The following is a 27,157-nucleotide window of genomic DNA, read 5'->3' as shown; positions in this document are numbered from 1 at the left end:
TATTCTCGCCACGCACCTGTAACATTTCGTGCGTGCACAATAACTCGAGAGATTATGAATTGGGAAAGCTATACTTCAACCTCTAATGAAACTCCCAGGTTAACTTATGAGGCTAGAAGCAAACACCGTTGTGCAAAACAGATAATCTAAGTCACTCGCAGTGTGCTCATGTCGCAGACTTTTAACATAAGAGAATTTTATTCATATTATACTTAACATAAACTATAGGTATAAGATTTCAGCTTCAATCATCATTATAACTCAAAACGACTGACGTCCACCGCTGGACATAAAAGACCTATGTCTATGTACGGAGTTCCAACATCTACGGTCTTCAGCTTGTTTTTAGCGGCCCTCAGCGACCCGTCCTATATCAGCTTCCATATTGTGTTAGTATTCGCTAAACTTGAAAAGTAGTCTACGTATTGACTTGTAATTTGTATAACGTTTTAAATACAAGACTGAGCTGCAGTCAAGTGAAGTGAAATGTTTAAATAATTTCGTATATAAATGAATTCAATAATTAACCTTTTAACCCTTCATTGTGCCTCGCCGACGTTAAATGCATTAATACAATAAAATTTACAAACAAGACTTTTTGAAGAGCAATATGTTTGTAATATTTTCTTTATAAATTCTCAAGACTGAAAATAACAAATTTAAATTTTCATATCACAGTACCGTAAGTTACAAACTTAGTCATAAATCCGTGCGTTTTTAATTTAGTCAATTAAAATATAGCTCGTATTAACGGTGAAGGAAAAATTCGTGAGGAAAATTTGCATACCTCAAAGGCTGAAAACTCTACCAATCCGATTCCCGGCAGACACCTCGGTTTAGTCTTTGGATATTTCTGTATCTCCCTTCAATTGCTTTTAAGTTCCGTCGAATTCAGCCCTACTGGAGACCGCAAAACAAAATTTTTAAAAAGGTTGGATTATAAATAATCATCTATCCACCGTTTAGTTAAAATCTTATGAGTTTTATTTATAAATAAACTAGCTGTTGCCCGCGACTTCGTCTGCGTTTGATTTTGTTTTTTGATGTAGCATTAAATTTAGTTGTAGATCTAAAAAAAAATAAAGTATTCAGTATCGCTAAGCCTTAAATGGGGGGTTTTCTGCCGTCCGCTGAGGAGTTCTGTCCGCTATCTCCAACCACAATTTGGGCAAAATTAAACACATATCCTCTATAGCTCAAAAATGATTATTTAAATCGGTTATAATTTGTCGGAATTATGGTGTAAAATCGTCAAACACTCATCCCTTCTTCCAAAGGAACCGAGCTTAATGTCGGGATAAAAAGTATCCTATATTACTTCTAACACTTCCAAAAATATCTGTAAATATGTGAATGTAAGTTTCATGAGGATCGGTTAAGTAGTTTTTGCGTGAAAGCGTAACAAACAAACTTACATTCACATTTATAATATTAGTAGGGATAATAACAGTTAGACACCCTAATTTTCTTCATTTCTATAGGTCGCTTCTTGTTTGCACCCTTTCACTGAAATTACAAGTCGGATTTTAAATGTTTTTAAGTGCAAGTCCTATTCCTTAAAATTACGCTATTAACCATAGTAGCAGAGCAAAGGAAAACCGTCGGAAAGAACCCGAAGCAAATACGATGTAAAATATGGGCGGGTGATAGAAGGCGATTGGTCGAGGATTATGAGCGACGAGCAACGAACTCATGGGGCAACTCGAGTAACTTGCTAGTATTTAACTATAATTTTCGTTTTCCAGATACAATTCGGGCAGTAAATGCTTCTCGCAAGTCCACACAAAGCACCTAACGGTCACTATCGACGCGTTCACGATACACAACTCACTGTGGCAGGGCAAGAAGGTGCAGCTTCCCAGTAAGAAAGACATGGCACTGGTCATTTAAAGCCCTGAGAGCTACGTCCGTGACGTCACAGACCGACCGCGACGCAGCCTGACGTGACGTCACCGCCTGCGCGCGACCGGTCCCGAACTCTGAACCCGAGCTTCGGTCGGATGACGTAATTAATTTTTAAATAAAGAGTCCACGTTATCTAGTCGCCGGCGGCAGTCGAGTCAAGCCTTGTTGCTCTTCAGTTAAGACGCTTCGGTAGAGAGCCAGTGTATTAATATCGGTTAGCGGAGTCGCTAATTTTATACGTTATACGGTTGTTGGCTGCATTTAACTTAGTCTTAATGACGACGGGTTAAAAATAAGGCACGAGAATCCAATCTACGGTCCGCCAAGTGGTTCATTAAAAACGTCGCGTGGAACGTTCGAGACGTTTTTTTAAAAGGTTGTACGAGCTGGTGTCATATATGTATAGTAAAGAGGATTGGAGTGTCGGAAACTCGAATCTGGTAGGCGACACGCGACGCTGGCGACCTGATTAGAGAATTCTACAAACCCTCAATATTTTATTAGCTTCGTATTTAGAGGCGTCGTTTATCGATTTTAACGTGTTTTAGCGTATTCATTGCTTAAGTAAACTGCATTGGCTTTAATAAACGTATGTTTAAATATGCGTAGAGTACTCTACTTAGGTTGCCGGTAGAGGGAAAGTGCGTTCCGAATGGTCCGAATGGAATGAATGATTGTTTTAATTTTACACTTCGAGCTATGTTCACAGTTAATTCTCTTGCGGCTTATCAAAGTGATTATCCAAGTATTATGTCACGGCGAATTTCGTGAGTTACATTATTTTTTATGGGTTTAAAAAAAATGTGATATTTGCTTGCGAAATGTGTTACTGACATCAACAATTATTATTATGATAGAAACAAAATTAATGTTATTATTGGTTTAATTTTCGAAACGATCTGTTGAAATTATGATTTTATTTTTTATTCAGTAGTGGACCAGGCATACTGTTTTTTCACACTCGTGTACAGAAATTAGCAATTTATGCTATTTAATTTAGTATTTAAAATACCATTTTTTTATAAGATGACGGTGCCAATAACGCTGTATACAAATCTGACAGATCAAAAAGTCATGACATTTCAACGAGGTTCCCAGTATTGCAAGCTTTTATTTTCCTTCTTTCAAGCTTTGTTTTGTGAGCTATTTTGGCTTATCTATGTTCTAAGTAATATACCATATAGCTATTTTTATGATATATAGAGTGGTCAAGTTTTCACAGGATTCAGGCCGATTTTAGACTCGGATTCGTTAGCAAAATCATTTATTGTAAGTAGGCCTAATAGAAGCACCATTTCTAAGAATAGTCCAATTATTTGCAGCAGGAATAGTTCGGACAAGAATGCCGAGGCTTTTAGATCCGTCAGATTAGCTAAAGATTTGTGTACAACGTAATTGACATCGTGATATATTGGTTGTGTTCGCTATACACGTTTTGTATACTGCATGATATTTTATTACAATAACAAGATGTTCTCTCTTTTCGTTTCTTCACCATTGACTTGACTATTTTATGTGTCTGAAAATATCCTCATTATAGTTATTACGTATAATTTTAATATTTCTAGTCTAATATTTTAATTATTTTCGATACATTCTGTACACGCGTGTGATTATGCATATTGGTTATGCGTGTTTGTGTTGAATTCGACGCGAAAGGGTCCGTGTGTGCGATGTTTGCCATATGTATTAGTGAGATGGTCGATACGTTCCATTATATTTGTCTCAAACGACGTAACAGCTACTATTCTAAGTGGATACTCGCTAAGAGTACCCGGCAACTCTCGCGATCGTGACGAGCTCATTTTTGACGTTTGCGATTTATATTCACTGCCATTTTTTATTATAATACTCAATTTAATATAATAGACGAAGTTATGGCGACGTTCAGACGTTTACTTATTTATATTATTCACGGGGATACTATGTCGCTACTAAAAGGGGGGATAGTTATAAAAGAGTCCATTTAGGGTCAGTACAGATCCAGAGATTCTCGGCAATTTGTTGCAATGGGTAAATGAATATCGTGCTTATAAAAGCAAATAGAGTTAATAATTTATCTGATGCGAATGCAAATTGGGTTTTTAATTTCTATATCGTCTCAGGTTTGGTCTGGCTTTGGCTTCAAAAACAACCTTGATATTTGGTTCCGATTCTGATGTACACGAATCTCTAACCTAAACTAAATTAATAGATCTAGAATAGTGTTATCCTTTTCTACAGGGAACATTGTGAAGAGGACAGCATTGCTTTTAGCAATATAAATTTAGTTTAGTTAGATTTGTGTACAACAGAAACAATGAACTCGATTACAAGTCTATTGCATTTGCAATATACTTTTATTATCCGTTAGATATCTAGATGCGAGCAATTTCCAGAACGCTAACCAGGGCTTGAAACCGGTTTAAATTTATCGGTATATTTGGGTTAGTTACCGTTTCAAATATTGTTCTATCTTTTACCGGATATTTCTAAAGACGCCGAAATGATTGGCAATGTTTTATTAACCTATTAAAGACTTTAATAGGTTAATAAAACATTGCCAATGAAAAAGCGATGCTTTACTTTGTAAACCGCTTAATATCTGTTGAGTCAAAGTTCAACTTGGTTTCGTTATTTAACCAATTTAATAAAAACGGTAACCTATATAATGCCGATACATGGAAACTAAACCGGTTTCCAAGCTCGCTCCGCTTACCCTTCCTGGTACTCTTGAACTCAGCTGGATACGCGTCGAACGTCAAAATATTCCCGGTAGCGCGAGAGTTGCGGAATGTCGCGAGCTTCGTCCGTATCTCGTAAGGAATAATAACAAATTCACAAACTAATCTTTGCTTACTCGTAATATTTAACTTGTTAGTGATTATTTTCAATTGACTGGAGTTATGATTAAGATAATGAGTTATTCGTCGAAATTATTGACCTTCATTTAAGTTGATTCAAATCCAATTTTTTACTGCTTGTATAGCTAAAGTAAGACAAGGCACACTTTACGTGGTAATTGTACTGCCTTATTCTGTAAATAATTGTTTTCTTTTTGTATACAGCTATTTATTAAAACGATGTTAAACGAAAATTGATGAATATCATTTTTCATTGTTCAATGATTGGTCATCAATTATATACTAGCGATAGTGTATGGTATGCAAATATATTGTATTATTAAAAAGCATAACGAAATAATATTGAATTTCATATTAACTGACTTTGTTTTATTTACTCCAGAAAAAAAACAGCAAAAAATCTCCGTTACGTTCTAAGATCTAAGCTTTTTTATCCCATGGGAGAGATTCAGTAGTTAAGTAGTTATTTTGATCAAGCTGACAGTGATGATGAAACTGTTCCACTGGACTTCAACGTTATAGGGAAAAAGTCCAGCTGTATTCCATCGCTAAAATTATAAAAAGAACTAGATGTACATGCCGTGTTTTTTTTAATGCCGTGTTTTAGTGTTCACAAATAATAGTGCTTGCCAATAAATTTACAAGTCTAACTTATTTCAGTACTATCCTTTTCCAAGGCAAAACTTGAACAGTACAGCAGAATTTTGGGTATTGTTGGATTTTGTATAAAACTCGCTATAGAATATCCCGAAATGTGCACCTTCTGCTTTTCTAGTTTAGGAATCCATGTGTAAATAAAAGTGATTGACTAAAATTATAACAGAAATAATACACAAAGGTGAAAATCATATTTTTATTTTGCGAAATAGTTTTTTTGTATTTACATTTTAATCTTACAAATCTATTCAACTAAAATCTCAATTCAAATTTTTAATAAATAAACATAACAATAACTTTCATCAACATCTTGAGCATACTTTAAAAAATATAATTAAAAATAAACCTTAAAAAAATACTCTTAATCATTAAATTTTGCATTAGTTACATTTATTTGTGTATAGAAAATACTTGAAACACTTAAAACAATCCTCCAAATCGTGGAGCTTAATAATTTTAAAATGTACATATTTCGAGATCAACTTAAACTAGCACGCATGGATAAATTCCAATTCATAACTCGTGCAGGTTAATCATATACACGTATATGATTAATTGTTCTATTAAACTTAAAATTAATAAATTATAACTTCAGCACCCTTTAATCAACGTCGAGCGAGATTCTATTTTGCGCCCTTTGGTCAACAGTTTTATTTTAGTTTTTGGGCATATTTTTAAACGCCAGATGATCGATAATCTAAAGAATAAACGTGAGGTTTTGACAGTTATTTTTATATTTATCAATTTTATTCCTCAAAAGAGTTGCTACTCGTTGATTGAAAAAATTGCCGTAAAGTAAATAACAATTAGGGTAACATTCTGAACTGTTGGCAATTTAACAATTTAAGGTTTAGTTTAGACTGTTTATAAAAAACAACAGAGTTATTACGGCTCCAGCCAGTAAAATAAATTAAGTAACAAAAGTATTATAACTTACATATAATATATACAGTTAAAAATTCTGTTGGCTCTAAAGATCTCCTATTAAAGAACCGCATTGAAATCAGACTATCCATTGAAGAGTTAATATGCCTTACACATATAACTGCAGAAGTTTTACTAGTTATGTAATAAAATACTTTCATTCTGATTGAATAATGAAGAGTAAAATTAGTTCGAGTAATTTGGTAACAAAAATATATTTATTCAAGTCACATATTTCTAGACGGATATTTCTAACATTTGAACGGCTATAATTTGTAGTTATGTATTGAAACACTGTAACGTCTGAGTAAAATGGACCTTATTCAAATCTTCTTATAGTTTCAGTTCCCTCAAACACCAAAGCTCAGTATCATTGAATACACGATTTCAAGGTCTATTTTACTTCAACAAAGATACGGCTTTACCGAATGAAGGTATTCGTTGCTATCTTAAAAATATATTTATGTTTAACATTATATCCATTATTTATTATCTAATAATTATTATTGTGACAACATTAAACTTAAAAAATATGCTTATTAAGGAACTTATAGCAAAGGAAATAATTCAAGTTGCCTGATTACAGAGAAATAGAAGAATTATATTTATAACTTTCCAGCCATTTTCTATATAGAGCATTGTTGTGTAAAGTATGAATTTCAAGGTATACCCGAATTGCCCGAAGTTGAAAACCAAGGCTTGAAAACTCTTTTGTTTTGTGTACCATACTGGTAGATTTTACGACGACAAAACTAATAACGGTTCCGTTCAGATATTATTCCAGGCACGAAATCCAGTACCGTTTATGATCGGATTCCTTGTAAAAGCTTTGACTGGGTTGATTGACCGCTCCTGTTCGATGTTTCGCCCACGAATACGAAATCGACTCGCTGAGATTTTTTCATTTGGGTGTCTGCCATGCGGCAGCGAAATTCCACCAAATAAAGCTAAGAAGCTATTAGATATAGTGTTAGGGAACGCTAGTTAAATAATCCTACAGCATTCGTTGTAGTATGATACGGATGACGGATACTCTATGAAAATGTACAGCAACCTACTACAGTAATTCGAAAATATAATTTATGTAGAAATCGGTTTAAAGCCCTGTTTTCACACTTTTAAAATTTAAACTTTTATAGCCCACCCAAACATATTTCTTGCCTCGAGGTGTGCTGTCTATCCTTTGCGACGTGCGACCGGTGAAGTGTTAAAATCACATGATGGTGAAGTAGTGGGTGACAGGCAGAGCACTGGCGTCCACGGACTTGTGCATGTCGAGGTGCTGTTCCTCTGGCTCTGGAGGCAAGCTCTCCGCGATGTGAACCTTTGTAATTGAAAAAAAATATATATACTATTTGTTGGCAACCCTGTAAATTTGAGACGAGATTTCTCTGTTGGCAACTCAAATTTTCTTCTCAACTTTCTCTCAACTTTTTCTTCAAAATACACTTTATGTTTAACTACATTGATTATGTGATTAAAAACGATACAACTCCGTTAATATGGGCTAGTAACAATACTCAAAAACAAATAATTTAGAGACATAACTTCTATCTTCTGTATTCATTCGCTGCGCGCTTTGCTTTTCTAGGATATGATTTTAATTTTTATGCATTTGGGTTGCTTTCTTGTTAACGTTGCATGAATTATATAGTTCAAGGTCACTCTTATTTCGATCAAGCACTTTGAATATGGCTAGCCTATAATGAGGTGAGTGGACACTTGTTTTCTCAGAATAGCATCGATGTTATTGAAAGATCAACAAAAAAATAGGATGAAGAACAAATGTCTAGAAACATAAGAGTGGTTCGCAAGAAGATCGATACCCTAAAAGTCGCAAAAGCTCCATATAAAAATGACCCTTTTAAAAAGACAAATATTTTTATCGTTGTCCTAGAAAACTAATTAATAAGTAAAAATTATTATTTGTTGAGCAAACCGTAAAGAGAGTCTTAATTGAGGAATTTTATTGTACTCAATGACGAGAAAAAATGTTTCAACAAATTATACTTACTTCTTCTTCGTTGTAGCCGTTGATTTCCACTGGTATAGTTTGACCGTCTTGCGTGATAACCTGCAAAGATTCAGTTATTTTACTTGTAAAGTAGTAGATTGTAAACTTGAATTGCACATATTCACAATTATTGTGAAAGTGTGCAATTATTTCAAGTCAAGTCTGTCTGTTTATAGTTTAAGTCAAGTATTTCTTTATTTAAATAGGCACTTAGTTGGCACTTTGATACGTGCATTACATGTATGTAATTACAACGTAAATTATGACGTTAAGTGTTGATGGCGATAACTAAATTTGTCAAGTTAAAACTAAAGCTAAGAGAGTTCCAAACGCGCCATGGTCTAAAAAGAGGCGCACAACAAATTTAGCAAGTTTATTTTTTTTTTGTTGTCCCCATCTCTCATTGTCACTATAGTGACACTTCCTCCGGTTCGGAAGAAGCCAGCATGAAACTCAGCAATTGCTCTATTGCTCTATCTCAGATACGCAGTGTCGTACCTGCAACGATTTGCCGTCTATGGAAGTTATGGCCAGCTTGGTGCCGTCCTGCATCGTGAAGTGGAGCGGGTTGCCTTGCTCGTCCGTTACCTGAAACGAGCGTACTTGTTCAGAGCAAAAATAAAGGGCTACGATGATAGACTCTAAGAGCGGGGGTACACGATGCGTTACTGCGCCGCACCGCAAACATTTCACCGTATCAGCAGCACAAGATGCGTTACTGCGCCGCACCGCAAACATTTCACCGTATCAGCGGGCACACGAGCGTTGCGGCGCCGCACTTTTGTTATGTCGGAAAACGAAACGAGTGAGCGTGTGTCCTTCCTCGTGACGCATAGACAACTGAGCGGTGCCGCTCTCATTTCGCAGCGCTTTCACCCCTCCCCAATTGCTGTCAATTGCCAAGACTGCAGCCAGTTGCAGTCTTTTCAAAACGGGATTACAATAAATTGCGCATCGTGTGACATATCACAGATATTTTTTATTTATGCAGCGAGATTGCTCCGGCGCCGCAACGCATAGTGTGACGCGCTCTTACTGACTACGACCATTTCAAATTCAAATTCATAAAATTCATTAATAAGCACTTTTGTAACGTCAAGTCAGTCTGTTTGCTCTTTTTCAACATCATTTAACAGTTTACAATCTTTTTAATTCACTTGTGAGAGCTGAACCTGCTTCCAAGCAGCCTTGTCGTTCAGAAATTAATCGATCGATCGAATCGATTTATTAAATGTGTTTAAAGTAATTAACAAATGTAAACAAACTAGATTAGTCTTCTAAAATAACCTTCTTTTGTTTTAGAGTATATAATTAATTAATATTTATTACATTGTACATGTATTATTTTATTTGCCTAATCTAGTACAATTATTAGTATGTAGGTATTAGTTTTTTTTTTTTTAATATGCACAACCTGCAGTCTGTTATCCTTTTGGTTGCCTGAAAGAGATCGCTACGAAGCGATAACGCCGCCTTTTGTATTTTTCTTCTTCTGTATTTTTTGTGTGTAAATATAGAGTATAAATAAATAAATAAATAATTGACGGATTAAGCATATACCAACTGATGGTCAGTGGAAATCCATCGTCTATAAGCAGAGCATACTTCGCATTATGGCAAGCTAGGAACCGTCCTGCAACGTGCCCTGTGCCCAGAAGAAGAAGAAGCCACGAATATACATCGCGGTAGTACTTGCTGGTACGACCTCTATCACAAAAAGCTCGTACTTATTATCTATACAGATCACTCACCGTTGTCCACCAATCCGCACAGGGCCTGCGCGGTGGACTACGCCTTAACCCATTCAAATTGCTCATTCAAAAAACATATCAAGCATTTGCTTACATAATATATTTTCCGTTATACTTTTATATCATCACTTTTCTTTGTATAGTATTGCAGGTATTCAGTTTTAAACTTTGCTTTGTTAGTTGATTAGCTTTTAGATTATTTTTATTAAGCATGCTGTGGTTATTTCTAGAAGGTTTACTGATTGTTTGGTCATTGATTGTTACTAGTTTGGATTTTTTTTGGATGATTAATCAAATAAAAAAAAATTGTTGGAGGAGATGGCCCCTGTGGTGGGCCGGTAATGGGTTGATGTGATGATGGATGATGATGACAGATCACTCACGGGTATGCTCTCCCCGTTGATGGTGCCATCGTCGTCGTCGTCTTCCTCCATACGTAGCTCCTCCATTTGCAGGTCTTCCGCCTCTAGCTTCATTGTCTCCAGCGGTCGCGGCACCAGCAGTGAGGACCCGGAGCCGCTGTACAGCTGGCAGCTGCTCAGCACGCGGCTCTCCTCTATGTTCACCGCCTGGGAGACAAACGTATTCACAAATCTTTATATATATAAATTACGCGTCACGTTGTTTGCCCGCAATGGACTCCTAAACTACTTAACCGAGTTTAATCCAATTTACACACCGTGTGCAATTTGATTTAACTTGAAAGATAGGATAGCTTTTATGCCCAAATTCAGGTTAGTTTTTTTAAAGTTGATGTTCTCTTCAAAAATTAAAAAAAAATCAAAATTTAGTTAAAGAAGAACCCGGCAGATGTCTGCCTGTGTTGCGGAACGTATGCCCATCTGTGTTTCGGGACGTACTGCCGTCCTCAAGGTTTGAGAGATTGTTACTTTATAAATAATTAAATAGGTCAATAGGTGAGGTTACAATAATTTTAATAATTATTGTGACCTCACATCAATAGAATAGAACGGAACAGAACAGAATAAAATAGAATAGAATAAAACAGAACAGAATATAATAGAATAACAACAGAACAAAACAGAATCTAACAAAATAGAACAAAACAGAACGGGACAGGACAGAATAAAATATAACAGAACAGAATAGAACAGAAAAGAGCAGAACAGAGTAGACTAGAACATAATACAACCGAACAGAATATGATAGAATAGAAAATAACAGAATATGATAGAATATAGAATAGAACAGAATACAACATTTATATGTCATTAAAGACATTTTAGTCTAGCATTTTCGTTAAAAACATTTATGATACCATTATTATTGCACCATAATTTTGGAGGAAATCTGTATTTAAAAATGAACTAAGTTACTTACGTGGCTTTGAGGTATTGAAGACTGGCAATAATAGACTGGCAATAATGTCAGTTAAATACGTTTAAGTATTGTTATCATATGAATAGGTAATTATGTAAAGACGTTCTTCATAATGCTATATCGAAGACTACAGCAAATAGGAAAACAGATTAATCGATAGAAAATAATCTAAGTAAGATAGCGTAAAAAAATCAGATGTGGCCAAATGATGGATGGATGGAGGAGGGCAGCCCCCCTTTGTTGCGGCACGTATGTCTGCGTATGTTGCGGGACTCAAATATGCGTAAGTTGTGGGACGTGTATCTGCCTGTGTTGCGGGACTCAAATATGCGTATATATATATATATATATATATAAGTTGTGGGACGTATATCTGCGGGTGTTGCGGGACGTATGACTTCGTATGTTGCGGGACGTGTATCTGCCTGTGTTGCGGGACTCAAATATGCGTATATATATATATATATATATATATATATATATAAGTTGTGGGACGTATATCTGCGGGTGTTGCGGGACGTATGACTTCGTATGTTGCGGGACGTGTATCTGCCTGTGTTGCGGGACTCAAATATGCGTAAATTGTGGGACGTATGTCTGCATGAGTTGCGGGACGTATGTCAGCGTGTGTTGCAGGCTGTGTATTTGCCCCAACACGTATATTTAGCTGTTTCGGGATGTGTTTCCGCTTTTTTGGGAATGTGTCTCCATCGTACCTGTTCGGGGTCTAGTATATGGAAGGCGCCGGTCTGCGAGTCGTCCGCATCGTAGGCGACGTATATGACGCGCTCCTCACTATCTTCGTCTATGTTCAGCTTGTGTTGCAGAGACTGGAACTGCATGTGCTGCTGTATTTGCGTCTGCGACTGCATGTTGTTCTTATCGTTCACAAGGAGACTCACTTGTTTTTGGGGGTGCTAGAATTCATATATATTTTTTTTATAATTATTGTAAAAAGATATTACTAGTCTTGCAATTGCAAGTTATGATAGTATTATACTTATGAAGGTGAACTAATTACTTAATTAACAAAAGAATCTTTCATAAACTTGTCGCTGCCTGATCGCTTTCATAACGAAAAGCTTTCGTTTTTGAAAATATTAACTAATAAATGGGAAAATCCCTTTATGGAGCACTGGGTTAGTGCACACTCACACACCAGGTGCTCAAGAGGGTATTTACCTCAGTTACGAGATTCCAAATTTTTTATTATTTATATGTTTGGCCAATTTTAGTTTATAATATAGTAAATAAGATAATTGTTATTGTTGTAGGTATGGATTTTTATCTGAATTAAACGTTATTATTATTATTATTATTATTATAAAACAAGTAATAGGCATATATATCTATCAATTGCTCTACTTCCTAACATCTTAAATTGAAGACTAAGTTAGAGTACGTACAGATTACTTTGTCAAATCATTTGACTTCGTATAAAAAGATTGATTGGTTTTGCTGTAAGTAGGCTAATGTCAGAAGTCATTACAGTCAAATCAATTTCGAAAAAAAAAAAACTAGTTTTTGTTTTTCATCCCATCTTCAAAGCAAATGTAATGGTGCTCGATGGAAAACCTAATGTCAAATGGTAAATGAACTGCATTTCAATCCTTTATGCACTGGAACATACCACAGTATGTCTTAATTCTAAAATCTATTGGTCCTCAAACTTACCTTGTTATTTTCAACCACACGTCCGTATTTTTTCACATTACAATTATCGCGCCGCACGTGAAGCGCCCAAGAGTTGCGTGACACAAACCTGTTCACAAAATATATTAAGGTTAGAAGATTAGTCTGGTAGTCTGTTTGATACAACAAATCTGTCTTAGAAGTCAACATAGAAGTCTTATTTAAATTATATTAAACTTGGGCGGTCCGAACTAGCGGTGTCCGCCTATGCCTATACACGGGCGTGGTGAGACCTATGGTGCTCATAGATACCTCAGTTTGGTCGGACAGTCTGACGGCCCAAGCTCACGCAGAGGGTCAGAATGATACGGAAGTTTCGCACCATATCATGCGAGGCAGCCTGTGTATTGGTGGGGATTCCAACCTGGGATTTGTACATGTGTCTCGAGCGCGAGAACCCTCGCCAGCGGCGGGTTTGTGCATTGCGGCAGTCAGCGGAGGCATCTCTTCGCTTTTTGACGGGAGTAGCTTCTTGAGCCAACATGGGTCTCGGCGCTAGTACGGCCACAACCTATGCCACGCGGCGTTCGACTCACCGCTTCATGCACGTGGGGCACGAGTGCGCGCGGTCGGCGGCGTGGCGGCGCGCGTGTAGTCGGTGCTGCGACGACGTGGTGAAACGGCGCGGGCACAGACCGCACTGGTACGGCTTCTCGCCCGTGTGGATGCGCTCGTGCTCCGACAGGTTGCCCTTCTGGCTGAACGTCTTGCCGCACATGCCGCACGTGAACGGCTTCAGGCCTGCGGGGGGGTGCAAGGAACCTTATATACAGTAATTTTATAAAGTGGGTTACTCAAAAAAAATTAAACTTTTAATAACTATAAATTTATTAAATTGATCAGGTTTTTTACAAATATGCTAATAATTATTATATAATTAATAAAGTTTCAAAGAAACAATTAAAATTATATTTGATTAACAACCAATGTTCATGACATTGAGTTGGTGGGTATTTTGATATAGATACACTTCAGTCCTACATGACTCGAACGATGCAAAGATACCTCCCGGTGCCTTAGTAGTTTATCATTATCCATCATAATATTTATTTTTTCATTTATTCAGAATATTGGTAAGGGTACAGAATTGACACAATAAACATGGTGCCACGATAACTGTTGCAGTAGTATAAACTGTGTCACAACAATTAGCGCATCATTATATAATAGTGCATAGTGTACTTCTAGTCAAGCAAGTTCATTTGAATTTGAGGGAGTTGTGAAAAAATATGTAATCCGCCATTTTGTGACGGCGGCCATCTTGGGCCGATTTTCCTTATATCCAACATAGCTAAGAACACTAATCAAATAAAACAATTGATACGCTAAAAGTATATATTTGTATAAACTAGAACTTCTTAAATATAGTTTAATGGGTACATGCCACGATAATATTTTTGGATTTGTCGATATTTCTATCCAGTTGCATGGATCATTGTCACGACGGGACTGGGTAACTGATTCCCGACAAATCCAAAAATATTACCGTGGTGTGTACCCGTTGAACTGTATTTAAGAAATGTTGATTAACCACGACAATCTTAATTAAATTAGAACTTATATAAATGTTTATTTTGAGTTAAAGTATCATTTTGACTTAAAATTAATTAGGTTCATAATAAAAATTTACATGTTTAATACAAATACATTCTGAAGTAGTCAGAAACCGAATCTTTTTTTTTTTTTTTTTTTTAATTTGTGATGGGCGAAAAATGCCTCTTATCCTGCCTTCTCCATTCGCAGCAACAATTCTACCGATTTCCCATTTAATCTTTCCGTACCGCGGCTCTCACTCACCAGTATGCAGTCTCATATGAAGCGTGAGACTAGTCTTGTGCGCGAACTTCTGCTTGCAGATCTCGCACGTGAACTTCTTCACGCCGGTGTGAAGCAGCTGGTGATTCAGCAAGTTCGCCTTCGTCTTGAACGTAGCGTTGCACACCTGCATCATCAAAATCCTAATCAGCACCATCAAAACGATTCCACTGTTGGATTAAAGGCCTTTTGCAACGGGAGCGTTTGGTCATTACGCCGATACCGAAGGTGATATTTTTTTTATTAGACCTATCTTTTATCTATCTTTTGACGTGACAACGTCTTATAATTCGATGGAGCCGACTGCACGCCCGAAACAACATGACTCATGCGGCGTTACCTCTAATACTAAGGATTACTTAAACGATAAAAAAGCTTGGGTGTGAATTGCTCTAGCTTCATAGCTTAATATAAATTTACTGTGAGATGGTTGGTGATAGCAAAATAAAAATTTACGCGGTTAAGTTTGTTGTGGGCTCTTCTTAGACCAGGGCACGTTTGAAACCCTCGTAGCTTTAGGTTTAAGTTGGCGAACGAAGTTATCACCATCTCCTTACAATTATTTATTTATTTATTTATTTATTCCCATCTTACATTTTTGTCATACAGGCAAAAGTTATCCTAATACTATAATGCAGCATGTTATGTAAATTTTAATAATATATATAACTATAGTGTATATGATAAAATCCAAATCGCTATATTTGTGAGGTCACTCAGAGTGCAACAAAATAAATCCGTCTTCTCGGCTATCACATTGATGGTACGGAGTGCGCGCGTCAGTGGCGCCTCCTTCAGTAGCTTGGTGCGCCCGTTCGGCACCGCCAGTTAATGTAAACATATATATGTATGAACGCTTCATAAGTGCCTGTGATAGGCCTACATGAATAAATAAATTATGAATTAGAATTTGCAGTGTGCTGACCTTGCAGAGGAAGGGGCGTAGCTGCGAGTGCACGAGCTGGTGCCGTTGCAACAGCTGCTTGTGTCGGAAGTGCTTGCCGCACGTGCCGCACACGTACCGCTGCTCCGCGTGCTCCGCCTGCTTGTGGTACACCACCGACGACGGGTGGTTCAGCACCTGGAAGTAGTAGTAGTATCAGAGCTTTTTGTGACAGAGCTCCGGGGAAGTACTATCGCCATGCTTATTACTGCCGCTTAACAGCATTGTTGCAATCATGTGTTCCGGTTGAATTACAGGCACATGAGGCTTAACAGCTACTCCTCAGATGTTTGACCATCATCTTGGTCCGCCAATTATTACTATAAGAAAAATTATTTACAAAAATCCTGCGTTAGCGTGCCAAAACTAAAGGTTTCTATTACATTATTTTTTAGATTATTGATTCAGTATTGATACCAAAAAACTGAGACAAAGTTCAAGCGGAACAAATTATGTTTACATAGACATGACAGCCATTCGGCGTCACGGCGGATCGCTAAACTTTGATTTTTTGTAATAAATACCTAGAATATAAATATGCTTTTCATAATATATTTAAGTTTATGTTTGTAATCGGTTATTTTCAATGTTCTTTGGCGTACGATAAAGTATTTACACACATTCATCATATCATCATATCAACCCGTTTCCGGCCCAGTACGGGGCACGAGTCCCCACCCACAATGCAAAGAGTTTCTATTACATTATTTTTTAGATTATTGATTCAGTATTGATACCAAAAAACTGAGACAAAGTTCAAGCGGAACAAATTATGTTTACATAGACATGACAGCCATTCGGCGTCACGGCGGATCGCTAAACTTTGATTTTTTGTAATAAATACCTAGAATATAAATATGCTTTTCATAATATATTTAAGTTTATGTTTGTAATCGGTTATTTTCAATGTTCTTTGGCGTACGATAAAGTATTTACACACATTCATCATATCATCATATCAACCCGTTTCCGGCCCAGTACGGGGCACGAGTCCCCACCCACAATGCAAAGAGTTTAGGCCGTAGTCCACCACGCTGGCCCATTGCGGATTGGTGTTCTTTCCACGCCTTTGAGAACATTATGGAGGATTCTCAGGCAAGGTAGTTTCCGCACGATGTTTTCATTCACCGTTGAAGCAAGTGATATATGAATTACTTATACCGCACGTAACTTAGAAAAGTTAGTGGAGCGTGCTGAGATTCGAACTCTACCCATGAACGTGCAGCAGTCCTAGCCACTGCGCTATCACCGCTTCATAATCCTATATAGATATATACAATATTTTAGTTATTCTTTGTAACTGGCATCTTGCCTATTCAACTAAATTAAATTATGAAAAAAAGATCAAAATAAAATGGCGTACCTTCCCGCACAGGTCGCAGGCGAACCCTCTGTTGGGTCGCGCGCGCCGATGCGACACCCGATGTACGGCGAGCGAGCGTGGGTACGCAAACCGAGCGTCGCATTCGTTGCACGCGTAGTTTCTCTCGCCGAGGTGTACTGCCTGGCAAATGTATAGTACATTATTGAAGAAGTGCAATATATTAGGTTACATAAAATTCATAATTCGTTTAAAGGAATTTACAAACAATTCTACAATAAACTAACCATTGACATCTTGGGGATGTCTCTTAAAAAGTTCAAAGTTTGTATTAGACGTAAGCTTATAGAAAAGTCCTATTATAGTATAAAGGAATACGTAATCGATAAAGAAGCTTGGGTGTGAATTATTGCTCTAACCAGGTGGCTCTTCTAATAATTTTAAATAACTATGTGGGATGGTGGATAACAAAAAAAAACACCTGGCTAGGCTCATATCTTGATTTATGAGCTTATATCGATATAATAAAGTCCACGTTCCGAGTATGTGTGATGAAAAACATGTTACCTTATTATGTAGAGACTTGCTCTGTCTGTTACTGAACAGTTTATCGCAATTATTGCACTTGAGTTTCTTCTTCGTCGCGGGCGTATTATCAACTACTTCCAATGTATTTTGCATGGGAATTTCAGTTACTGTGTCACCTGTAAATATGTAAGTTTTAATAAAATTAGATATCGTCATCAACTCTCTTCTATGTCATATTTTACATGTAATGTACGCATCAAGAGTGCAATCTATGTTAATATTTGAATAAAAGAAATATTTGGACTTTGACTAATATTTAACATTGAATTAATTGTCGATGATGAAAATCATCATCATCATCGTCATATTAACCCATTACCGGCCCATTAAAGGGCACGGGTCTCCTCCCAATATGAAAAGGGGTTAAGACCTCGCTGGCCCCGTGCAGATTGGTGGTACACACACCTTTGAGAACATTATGTAGAACTCTCAGGCATGCAGGTTTCCTCATGATGTTTTCCTTCACCGTTGAAGCAAGTTATATTTTAATTGCTCAAAACGCACATAACTTGTAATAGTTAGCGGTGCGTACTGGAATTCAAACTCGACCCATGAAAGTGAATTCGAAGTCCTCCCCACTGGGCTATCGTCGCTTCCATGAAAATAACAATATATAAATAAACAAAGTTTCTTCTTCTTTTTTGAGTCCTTTAACGCGTGGTGTTGCCGAGACTACTTTTTTCCATCCGGAACCATCCGAAGCCCCAGACTTATGCGTGGTCAAATATAATATTTTATTCGAAGCCTTAAAAACCGCTTGTATGTTGCATGTAAAAAAACGCAGCGTTGATCGGTCCCCAACGCGTTGGACAGACGTCATCAAACAAGTCGCTGGGAGCCACTGGCAATAAGCCGCCTAGGACCGTGTATTTTCCAACTCCCTACAAGAGATGTATGTCCATTCAGTCACATTGCTGGACATACATTTATGACGTTATGACTGAACTCTGTGTTACGTTAATTTTATAAATTGGGTGGGTTAAACTTTTGAGAACTTTAAATTCATATTTGCCAGATATTTTATTAAATAGTTAAAACATAGTTTTCAAGTAACAATTAAAATTATATTTGATTAACAATCAATGTTCATGACATTGAGTTGGTGGGTATTTTGATATAGATACGGTTGCATTTTCGATACACTTCAGTCCTACATGGACAAAAACGATGCAAAGATACCTCCCGGCGTCTTAGTCGTTTATCATCTGTGACCAACAGTGGGTGAGCTGGGGATGGTAACTTACTCGTAACATTGCTGTCTATTTTCAATGGATCAACTTGCGCTGTTTCCACTGGTGTCTTCAGATCTGGCAGCACTTGCGGTGCGGGAATTGGTTGGGCACCTTGAGTCTGCGTGGCAGCATCTAGGTTGTTTGTTGCTGGTGTTGATGTTGTATTGTTGTTGACTAGCTTCTCTTTTTTGTGGATAGTTTCCGTCTCTTTTGGCTGGGAAAAAAGTGTACATATTTAAGACCATACTCAAGAAAGTAACACTTTATTGCACGTATAACATACAGGTAAAGAAACTTATGTGCGTACGTACACCCGCGGATTTTTTGAAGTTATACTTTATGTTATGAAAATCAATTTTTGAATTTTTGGAGCTTTTTTTAACGATATCAACACTTATTAGAAGGCTTTGTTTAACAAATTTCTAGATATTGATTAATACATATAGTTTCCATTCAATCCGGCGCTTAGTGTAAGCAGGTCCTAACTAAATACACGTGAGAATAATTCTAGATATCTAAATAACAAATTAAGAAAATATTCACTAAATAATATTATAGTTTTTGAGTAAACCACAACCAAACCAAACCAAATTAAAATAAAGTGACTCCTGTTATTATACTATGCATGTGTCGGTTCTTTATCTTTAATAGGGTTGTCATAAGTAAGTAAGCACTTGGAAAGTTTTGAATTAGTTTGTATAGAAAAATAAATATGCTTTTTTTGATTTAATATTTTTACAGGGTGATTCGTTACGAAATATACTGCTGCACCATTCAACAGTATTTCGTAATTCGGTTACACGCAGTATATTTGAAGAATATCTCTCGGCTAATTCGCTCGCTTTTTCGGTAGTTTTATTTACGTGATAGATTGATATTCCTTTGATTTTTTTTTTTCAGTTTTTGTAGGCGACTCAATTTCTAAAAGTCAGTGGGCAGGCTGGTGGTGAGCCTCTTCACAGCCGCAGCGGTACAGCAAGGGCTGTGTGACGCGACATAACACACGAACACGTATCACACTCACTTTGAGAGGTTTGGCCTCAGGGTGCGGTTCGACGGTGCGGCCGGTGTGGTGCGTTACCGTCTGGTGCTCGGTGAAGAGCAGTCTGGTGGCGAAGGCCTCGCCGCAGCCGCAGCGGTACAGAACGGGCCCGTGTGACGCGACATGAGACATGTAGCGACCTCGAGACATGAACTCGAGGCCGCATATGGCACATTCCTCGCGTGTTTGGTTCGAGCGACCTGATAATAAATTTCGTTACCATAATAAGTAATAAAGTAGTATTATAAAAAAACATACACCAACTATAACATCATATATATATAAACAAAGTGTAACTGAATTACGAAATAATGTTGAAGGATGCCTAAGTATATGTCATAAGGAATCACCCTGTGAAAATATTAAAGCAAAAGAAGCATATTCATTTTTCTATACATACGAATTCAAAACATTCCAAATGTTTACTTATGACAACCCTATTGAAGATAAAATACCGATACGCGCATAGTACCTACGCTACGCGACGCGTACCTAATAAAATGACAGGACATGATTTAAATCTTGCATGTGATGCAAGCTGTATCTGATTTCTTACAGTAAAAACTATGGCAGTGGTTTATTCAAAAACTGTTAGGTTTTCGGTTTCACAGATAAGTCACAGAGACAGTACATAATGTACCTGTAACGTCTGTGAAGTATTATTTCGGTTTTCATTTACACATTGTATATGTTGTACCAACCAAGCATCTATTGCATTTTCTACTACGCCTTTGTTTGCACGGAAGAGATCGCTATATAACGATATTGTACCTTCTACCTTAACTCTCTAATATAAATGTATTTGTGTGAATGTTCTGTGTGGTTAAAAAAGAAAATAAAAGACTATTTATTCATTAATTGAACAAATATTTATTTATTCTTTAAAACATTTTTTTTATAAATATAACCTAAAATAAACTATTTAAAACTTAATAAAATCTAAAACGTCCTCGAAACCACCGCAGCGAGGCACAGTTCCTAAGATGCTGGCAGCATTGCCCCTTTGGATGGCCAAACTAATTCGTTGGCCAAGGTTACTGCCCGCTCTAGGATGACCGGTAGACTCGATAACCCTTTTCGATAATTCTTTGAAAAGAGCACTTGCCTCCGGACCCCACGGTCCCAAAGTCTCTACTCCAAAATATGTATATATATTAATTTTAATTTGCTGTACTAGCAGGAGAATCTGTATGATGTAATTTATAATTTTTTTCTATGCTGTCACTTAGCAATTGTGCGTTGTAAAGTCAACTTCTCCTGAGGATGCTCCATTGCCAGAGTACACTGCGATAGACTCATAAAGAGTTATGTTTTAAATAGGCTGTTTGCATCGAACGATGCTGGCTTTGTCGGTTTGTCGCGATAAAAAACCTTCGGTTCGTAGTTAATTATTACTAATTTAAAATGTCCAGTTTAGGTTAGAATGCAGTGTAGTACATTCGACTTCACATCTCCAAAATCTAGAGCAGCCTACGAAACTTGCAGTGGAAAAATAGCAAAAATTATTAGTTACTTTCTGAGAACGTATTTGAAAGTGTAACCTATATTTTTCCTCGCAAGTTCGTATACATTTCTCGCGTAAAGTATAATTTAGCAGACTTGTTGCATTATGTACTATTGCATCATCTACAAGCTTATAAATTATGATATGCAGTAGGTACTTCAGTGGCTATTGTACAACACACAATTAAAGATAGTAAGATCTCTTTCCAATAAGCATAAAAAAATAAACTCCTACATACCCTTAGGTCTTCCGCGTCCCTTATTCTTCACAACTAAAACAAGTTCTCCGGATTTCTCAATATGTCCAATCACCTCCGGCTCCTTGCTGACCGGTGGCTTTGGTACTGGTTCCAAATCAACCTTCATTTCATGGTCACTCTCTTCGCCATCTATTACTCCTACTTCAAGGAATATCCTTTCAAGTTCTTTGCCCTAAAATAAATACATATCAGCTGGCATACAGCCTACATTACAAATAGCCTGGAATATGACATATGGAGCCGAGACGTAGACACTGACAGTAATAATAATAATAATAATAGTAATAAAAATAATAGCGTGTCATTGTCCTGGGGAGTCCCTCAGGAATATAGTTTTCGGGTGTTCTCATCTTGCTAACGGCGAATACTTGCACAGACATAATCAAGTAGCCAGGATAATTCATCAACAACTTGCTCTTCGGTTTGGCCTTATAGATTTTGAGATGCCTTACTATAGGTACGACCCGGCGTCAGTTCTTGAAAATAGCAGTGCATTGCTCTACTGGGATCGAACGATTATCACTGACTGGTATATTACAGCTAATAGACCTGATATAGTGCTAGTCGATCGATCAGTGCGCCGTGCAATAATTGTTGACATAACTATTCCACATGACGATAATCTGGTGAAAGCTGAAAAGGAAAAAGTATCTAAATACTTGGACCTTGCTCACGAGATTACCGCCATGTGGAATGTTGAGTCGACCGTTGTTGTTCCGATCGTCGTTTCAGCCAATGGTCTTCTCGCGAAAAGGTTCGACCAACATCTCAAGAAACTTTCGCTTGGTTGTTGGATCAAGGGTCGGATACAGAAGGCAATAGTCCTTGAAACGGCTTATAAATAGTGTTTTTAAATTTATTTATAAGCATTGTTAATAATTAAAAATAAAAAGAAAAGAAAAATAATAAATGATAGAATGTAATAATAATAAATATAGTACGATAATACACACATCGCCATCTAGCCCCAAAGTAAGCGTAGCTTGTGTTATGGGTTCTAATTTGACTGATGAATATGTTTATGAATTATATACATAAATGCTTAGAATATAAACACCCAGACGCTGAAAAACAGTCATGCTCATCACACAAACATTTTCCAGTTGTGGGAATCGAACCCACGGCCTTGGGCTCAGAAAGCAGGGTCGCTGCAAACTGCGCCAATCGGCCGTCTAACTTGGTCCACAAATTTAAAGTCGCGCAACGCGCTATGGAGCGAGCTATGTTGGGACTCATTTCGGGATAGAACAGAACCAAGGTCACCGACATAGCTCAAAGGATAAGCAAGTTGAAGTGACAGTGGGCGGGTCATGTCTGTCGTAGGACCGATGGCCGTTGGGCCAGACGTGTTCTGGATTGGAGACCGCGAATCTGTAAGCGCAGTTTGGGCCGAAATCCAGCCCGCTGGACAAATGACCTTAAAAAGGTGACTGGAAGAGAAAGGCGGAGGACATTGTGTGTTGTGGCTCGTTTTTGGAAAGGTCTATGTTCAGCAGTGGACGCTTGTGGGCTGTTGCTGTTGTTGTGAGCCTGAAATCGCTATGTAGCCATAATGCCATGCCACCAAATTGGACCTTCTACTTTTCATGAACTGTGTAAGTCAGTCTGCATCCATACTAATATAAATTGGAAACTGTGTGTCTCGCAGTGTGTTTTGTTTATTACCTAAGTTTGTCTCAATTATTAATACAATCTTGATTAACTTTGGCACAAATATAACTTGCATCCTGGACATGAACATAGGATAACTTTTATCCCAGGAATAGCAATTGTTACTTGACTCTGCTTGAGAACTTAATCTTGGTGAAATTAAGTATACAAAATAGTTTTACATTCTGGAGATGGCCATAGAATACATAAAGGGTTCCTGTAGGATGTTAAGAACTTAAATTAACGACAATGAAGTCCCGGAAAACTTGTTCATAAATATTTTAAGTTTTGCTGAACTCTCAATTAATATAAACTTAAATTTTTACCTACACCTACCTATTTAAAAGGGACGAGAAATAAATCATAGAAAGTATACTCATTGACATATCGCGAATAGATTGCCTAGTTACATTTTGTGTGGATGAAATTAAATTATTTTAATTTTAATTGTATTTCCTAAGTCTACTTCCCTCATTAGTTATTTCAAAAGTTGTACACTGCTGAAAAGAATATAACCTCCAGAAGTAAGAAATGTAAAGGTTGCCACGTTAAATCTAGAGCATAAACCATTACCCACTTCACTAACTTCCAAGTTATTGAACATACCATAAAGGGTTTTAAATAATACAAAATGGAACAACAATCACTATTATGTTATATTAATCTTATAAAAACCATAAGCAAACCTGTACAGCTTCTTTGAATCTAGTAGGAGTTTTTCTCCGTCTCTTCCCTGATAAGTCCTCATCATCTTTTCTCTCTCTGAAAGATTTTGTCTCCCTTGTTTGTGACTTTGACACAGCCTCTCTCGCAAGTTCCTCTGCTGATTTAGGTTTCTTTGGTGGCCGGCCACGTTTCCTCTTAGGCCTTTCAAGGCCCGCCACTTGCAAGGACACTGGATGCTCAGCATGGTAAACTCCATCATTGGCATTAACTGGAATTTTTAAATGTTTTAACTTACTTGCAGTAAAGATAAATAATTTGACATTTTGACATTCACATTGATTAAATTTTAACATTGAATCCCCCCCACAAAGGCAGATACGATAACATTTACTTAAAAACTTTGATACTCGTGTCATAATCAGTTGAATATACATGACAAATCTGTTCTACACTGCATAAAACAGTAACAAACATCCACAAATGCAAACTTTTGCATTTATAATATCAATACACCAGCTACAGGGTACAAAGCTGTAGGCAAACCACAGCTTTGTACCCTGTATTTTGGTTTTTCATGAATCCTGTGGGAACTGTACACTTTCTATGGATAAAAAGCAGCCTGTGTTAATCCAGGGTACAATCTATCTCCATTCCAAAATTTTTTTGTGAAAGAGTAACAAACATCAAACCATCCTTACTTACAAACTTTCACATTTATAATATTAGTAGGATTATGATTTTAAGTAATTTCAAAACTATGTTGTACAAACAGCTGTTGGTTATCCAATAAAAATTGAATAAAATTACACTGCAATGCAATGCAAATGCTTTAATTAAAATATTGTCATACTTACACTTTTCTTAAGCAAATTTAAATATTGTGCACTCACTTTCATGAAAAACTTTTTCAGTAGTATCAGATGTGTCTGAGCCATTTAGAATACTCTTTTTATATTCCCTCTCTCTTTGGTACAATTCTCTTATAACTTTCTGTAAAATTGATATTACGTCTTGGTATAAATCGTTAGGAGTCATTCGTTTCTATTTAGAACAATGTTTCAATCAAAATGCCTTTTTAACTAAGTTCCATTTGTTATTAAGATACCAAAGAAATAGCAAAATCTTTTAAAGTTCAACTGAAACTCATTTATCATTATTGTTGAACAAACAAGATGGTTATTTGGTTGGCTGCCAGTGTAGCTGTGCATAAATAGTCGACTTCATCATCCTGCTAATTGGATACCAAATATTGAATTCTGTGCATGCACAGTTCAAGAAATCATTAAGTTAATTCTGACTACACCCAAATCATAATTAAATTTATGACAATCTAGTCATTTTTAGATTACATATTTAAATGCTTCTGCCCCATCGCATGTTAGATGGCAGATCACAAGGGCCTAGGTACAATTCCAAGCTCAGTCCTAAATTATATTGGATATGTTATCTCGTCACTGCTGCCTCCTTGACAATGTGAAGCCATTAGTCATTCAGATGTTACAAGGCAAAGTGGTTTATATATATGTTACAAGTATTGAAAAAACAAAACTTTTTAATTTTACTCTTAAAGCAGCTGTTTGGCAAAACAAACTGGTATGTAATCTGGCTATTTGAAAATTACTTAATGCAGAATAACTTAAGTATTTATAACACTAAAATATAATATTCTTTTAAATTAGTTTTACATCTGAATAACCAAGTGCCTACATAATGTTCAATTGTCCATGTAAAAAGATATTAGACCAAAAATGTATTACCTGTCCATTAATTATTAAATTAAGAAATTCAACTGTGGCTTCTAACTGAATGGTACATCCTGGGCAAATAGTTCTTGGGAGTTCACCATCATCTTCCACCTAAATCAAAATATCGTAAAACAAACATTATTGTTAAAAGTATGAAAACATAGAAACGGCGTCATTCACATAACTATTGCAAAATCGCCCGCTTACGTAAATTATTTTTTAGTTATTGCCACTAAGTATAACTTTGCAGCATACAAGTTTTTACATGTTATTATGTTATGCTTTAGTTTTTGTATTTCCATAGAAATGTTATTTTTTTCCATTCTAATCAATGTCAAAATTCACCGTCAAATAGTGGCGCGAGAATTTGTGAATTTAGGTAAACGTTAAAGAACGTAGGTATTCATTACAGAATATATTGATTTACCCAATATAACCAGCAACATCATTAATATTTATTTTTAATTTGATCTAATAATATGAAAATATTAAATGAAAATAATAAAGACATGAAATTGATATTTAGCAACAAGAAAGTCAGCCATCTTGGTCAAATTGGAAGTCAAAACAGTCACAATTTATTACAAAACCATTATACCTTTATTGGTAAATAGGAGTTAATAATTTCACATAAGTTTTGATTATTTTCGTCACAGGAATATAATAAATTTCCATTATCATTTTCTTCGCCACATAATCTACAAACCGTGGAATTATATAGAAACACTTCCATCTTTCTATGAATAAAAATAGGTGCGCCATCTATTTCCGTTTGTGATTTTATTGCTGTCCAGTGTCCTTGAAATGGCAATACGTTCAGAAACGATGCCATTTTTATTATCATATTTTTATTATTCATTCATTTCACCGTAGTGTAAAATTATTAATTTGCGATTCCAGATAAAAAGTGGATGGGTATTTGAAATGTGTGTTGAAATTAATGTATTTGAATTATTGTCTTTAATTGCGACTCCACGCAGTACTACCTTATTGTATATTTTTTGCCTAACGTTAAATTAATAGCATACAGAACATGCATTTAAACCGCTGCGGTGTGCGTGTGCGGTCAAAATTCTCACACTTTTCCGTCGCAGTTTCATGACTTCGTCTTTGTTTCTTCTAGGGCAATTTATTGTAAACAGACTAAATATACCTTCATAAGTACACCTATTATTGGCAAAAAAAATATTGAACAGTTCGCGGCCAGTACATTTTAGCTCACATAATTCCAGCTTGCTTCCTTTTTTTTTCTTAGCTCTGATATC

At 36.5% G+C, this 27,157-nt stretch overlaps 2 protein-coding genes across 15 annotated transcripts in view; one reads left to right on the top strand and one right to left on the bottom strand.

Moving 5' to 3' along the window:
* Positions 1-5,106, top strand: part of LOC120637207 (patronin) — a 92,338-nt gene extending 87,232 nt beyond the window's left edge. For all 14 annotated transcript variants that reach the window (XM_039908914.1, XM_039908920.1, XM_039908918.1 and 11 more), the window contains one exon: positions 1,746-5,106. In XM_039908914.1, the coding sequence (XP_039764848.1) occupies positions 1,746-1,890 (145 nt within the window). In that variant the 3' untranslated portion in view covers positions 1,891-5,106. The remainder of the gene's footprint in view (positions 1-1,745) is intronic.
* A 670-nt stretch (positions 5,107-5,776) lies between these two features.
* On the bottom strand, positions 5,777-26,649 carry LOC120637193 (zinc finger and SCAN domain-containing protein 2-like). Its single transcript, XM_039908893.1, has 18 exons — positions 26,491-26,649; positions 25,905-26,003; positions 25,038-25,137; positions 24,168-24,415; positions 21,811-22,003; positions 20,051-20,268; positions 19,039-19,240; positions 17,774-17,910; positions 17,249-17,389; positions 15,868-16,023; positions 14,925-15,069; positions 13,664-13,868; positions 13,110-13,197; positions 12,152-12,352; positions 10,478-10,663; positions 8,842-8,931; positions 8,344-8,403; positions 5,777-7,653 (listed from the first exon to the last, which is right to left on the bottom strand). Exons 1-18 carry the CDS (start codon positions 26,623-26,625, stop codon positions 7,543-7,545), a joined length of 2,715 nt encoding a protein of 904 aa, XP_039764827.1. The 5' UTR covers positions 26,626-26,649; the 3' UTR covers positions 5,777-7,542.
* Between the last annotated feature and the right edge of the window lie 508 nt (positions 26,650-27,157).

Source organism: Pararge aegeria, chromosome 3 (genome assembly GCF_905163445.1).
Source record: "Pararge aegeria chromosome 3, ilParAegt1.1, whole genome shotgun sequence".
In the NCBI taxonomy this organism is placed as follows: Eukaryota; Metazoa; Arthropoda; class Insecta; order Lepidoptera; family Nymphalidae; genus Pararge; species Pararge aegeria.
The sequence above is the reverse complement of the archived record's forward strand: the minus strand, read 5'-3'. Positions and strand labels throughout refer to the sequence as shown.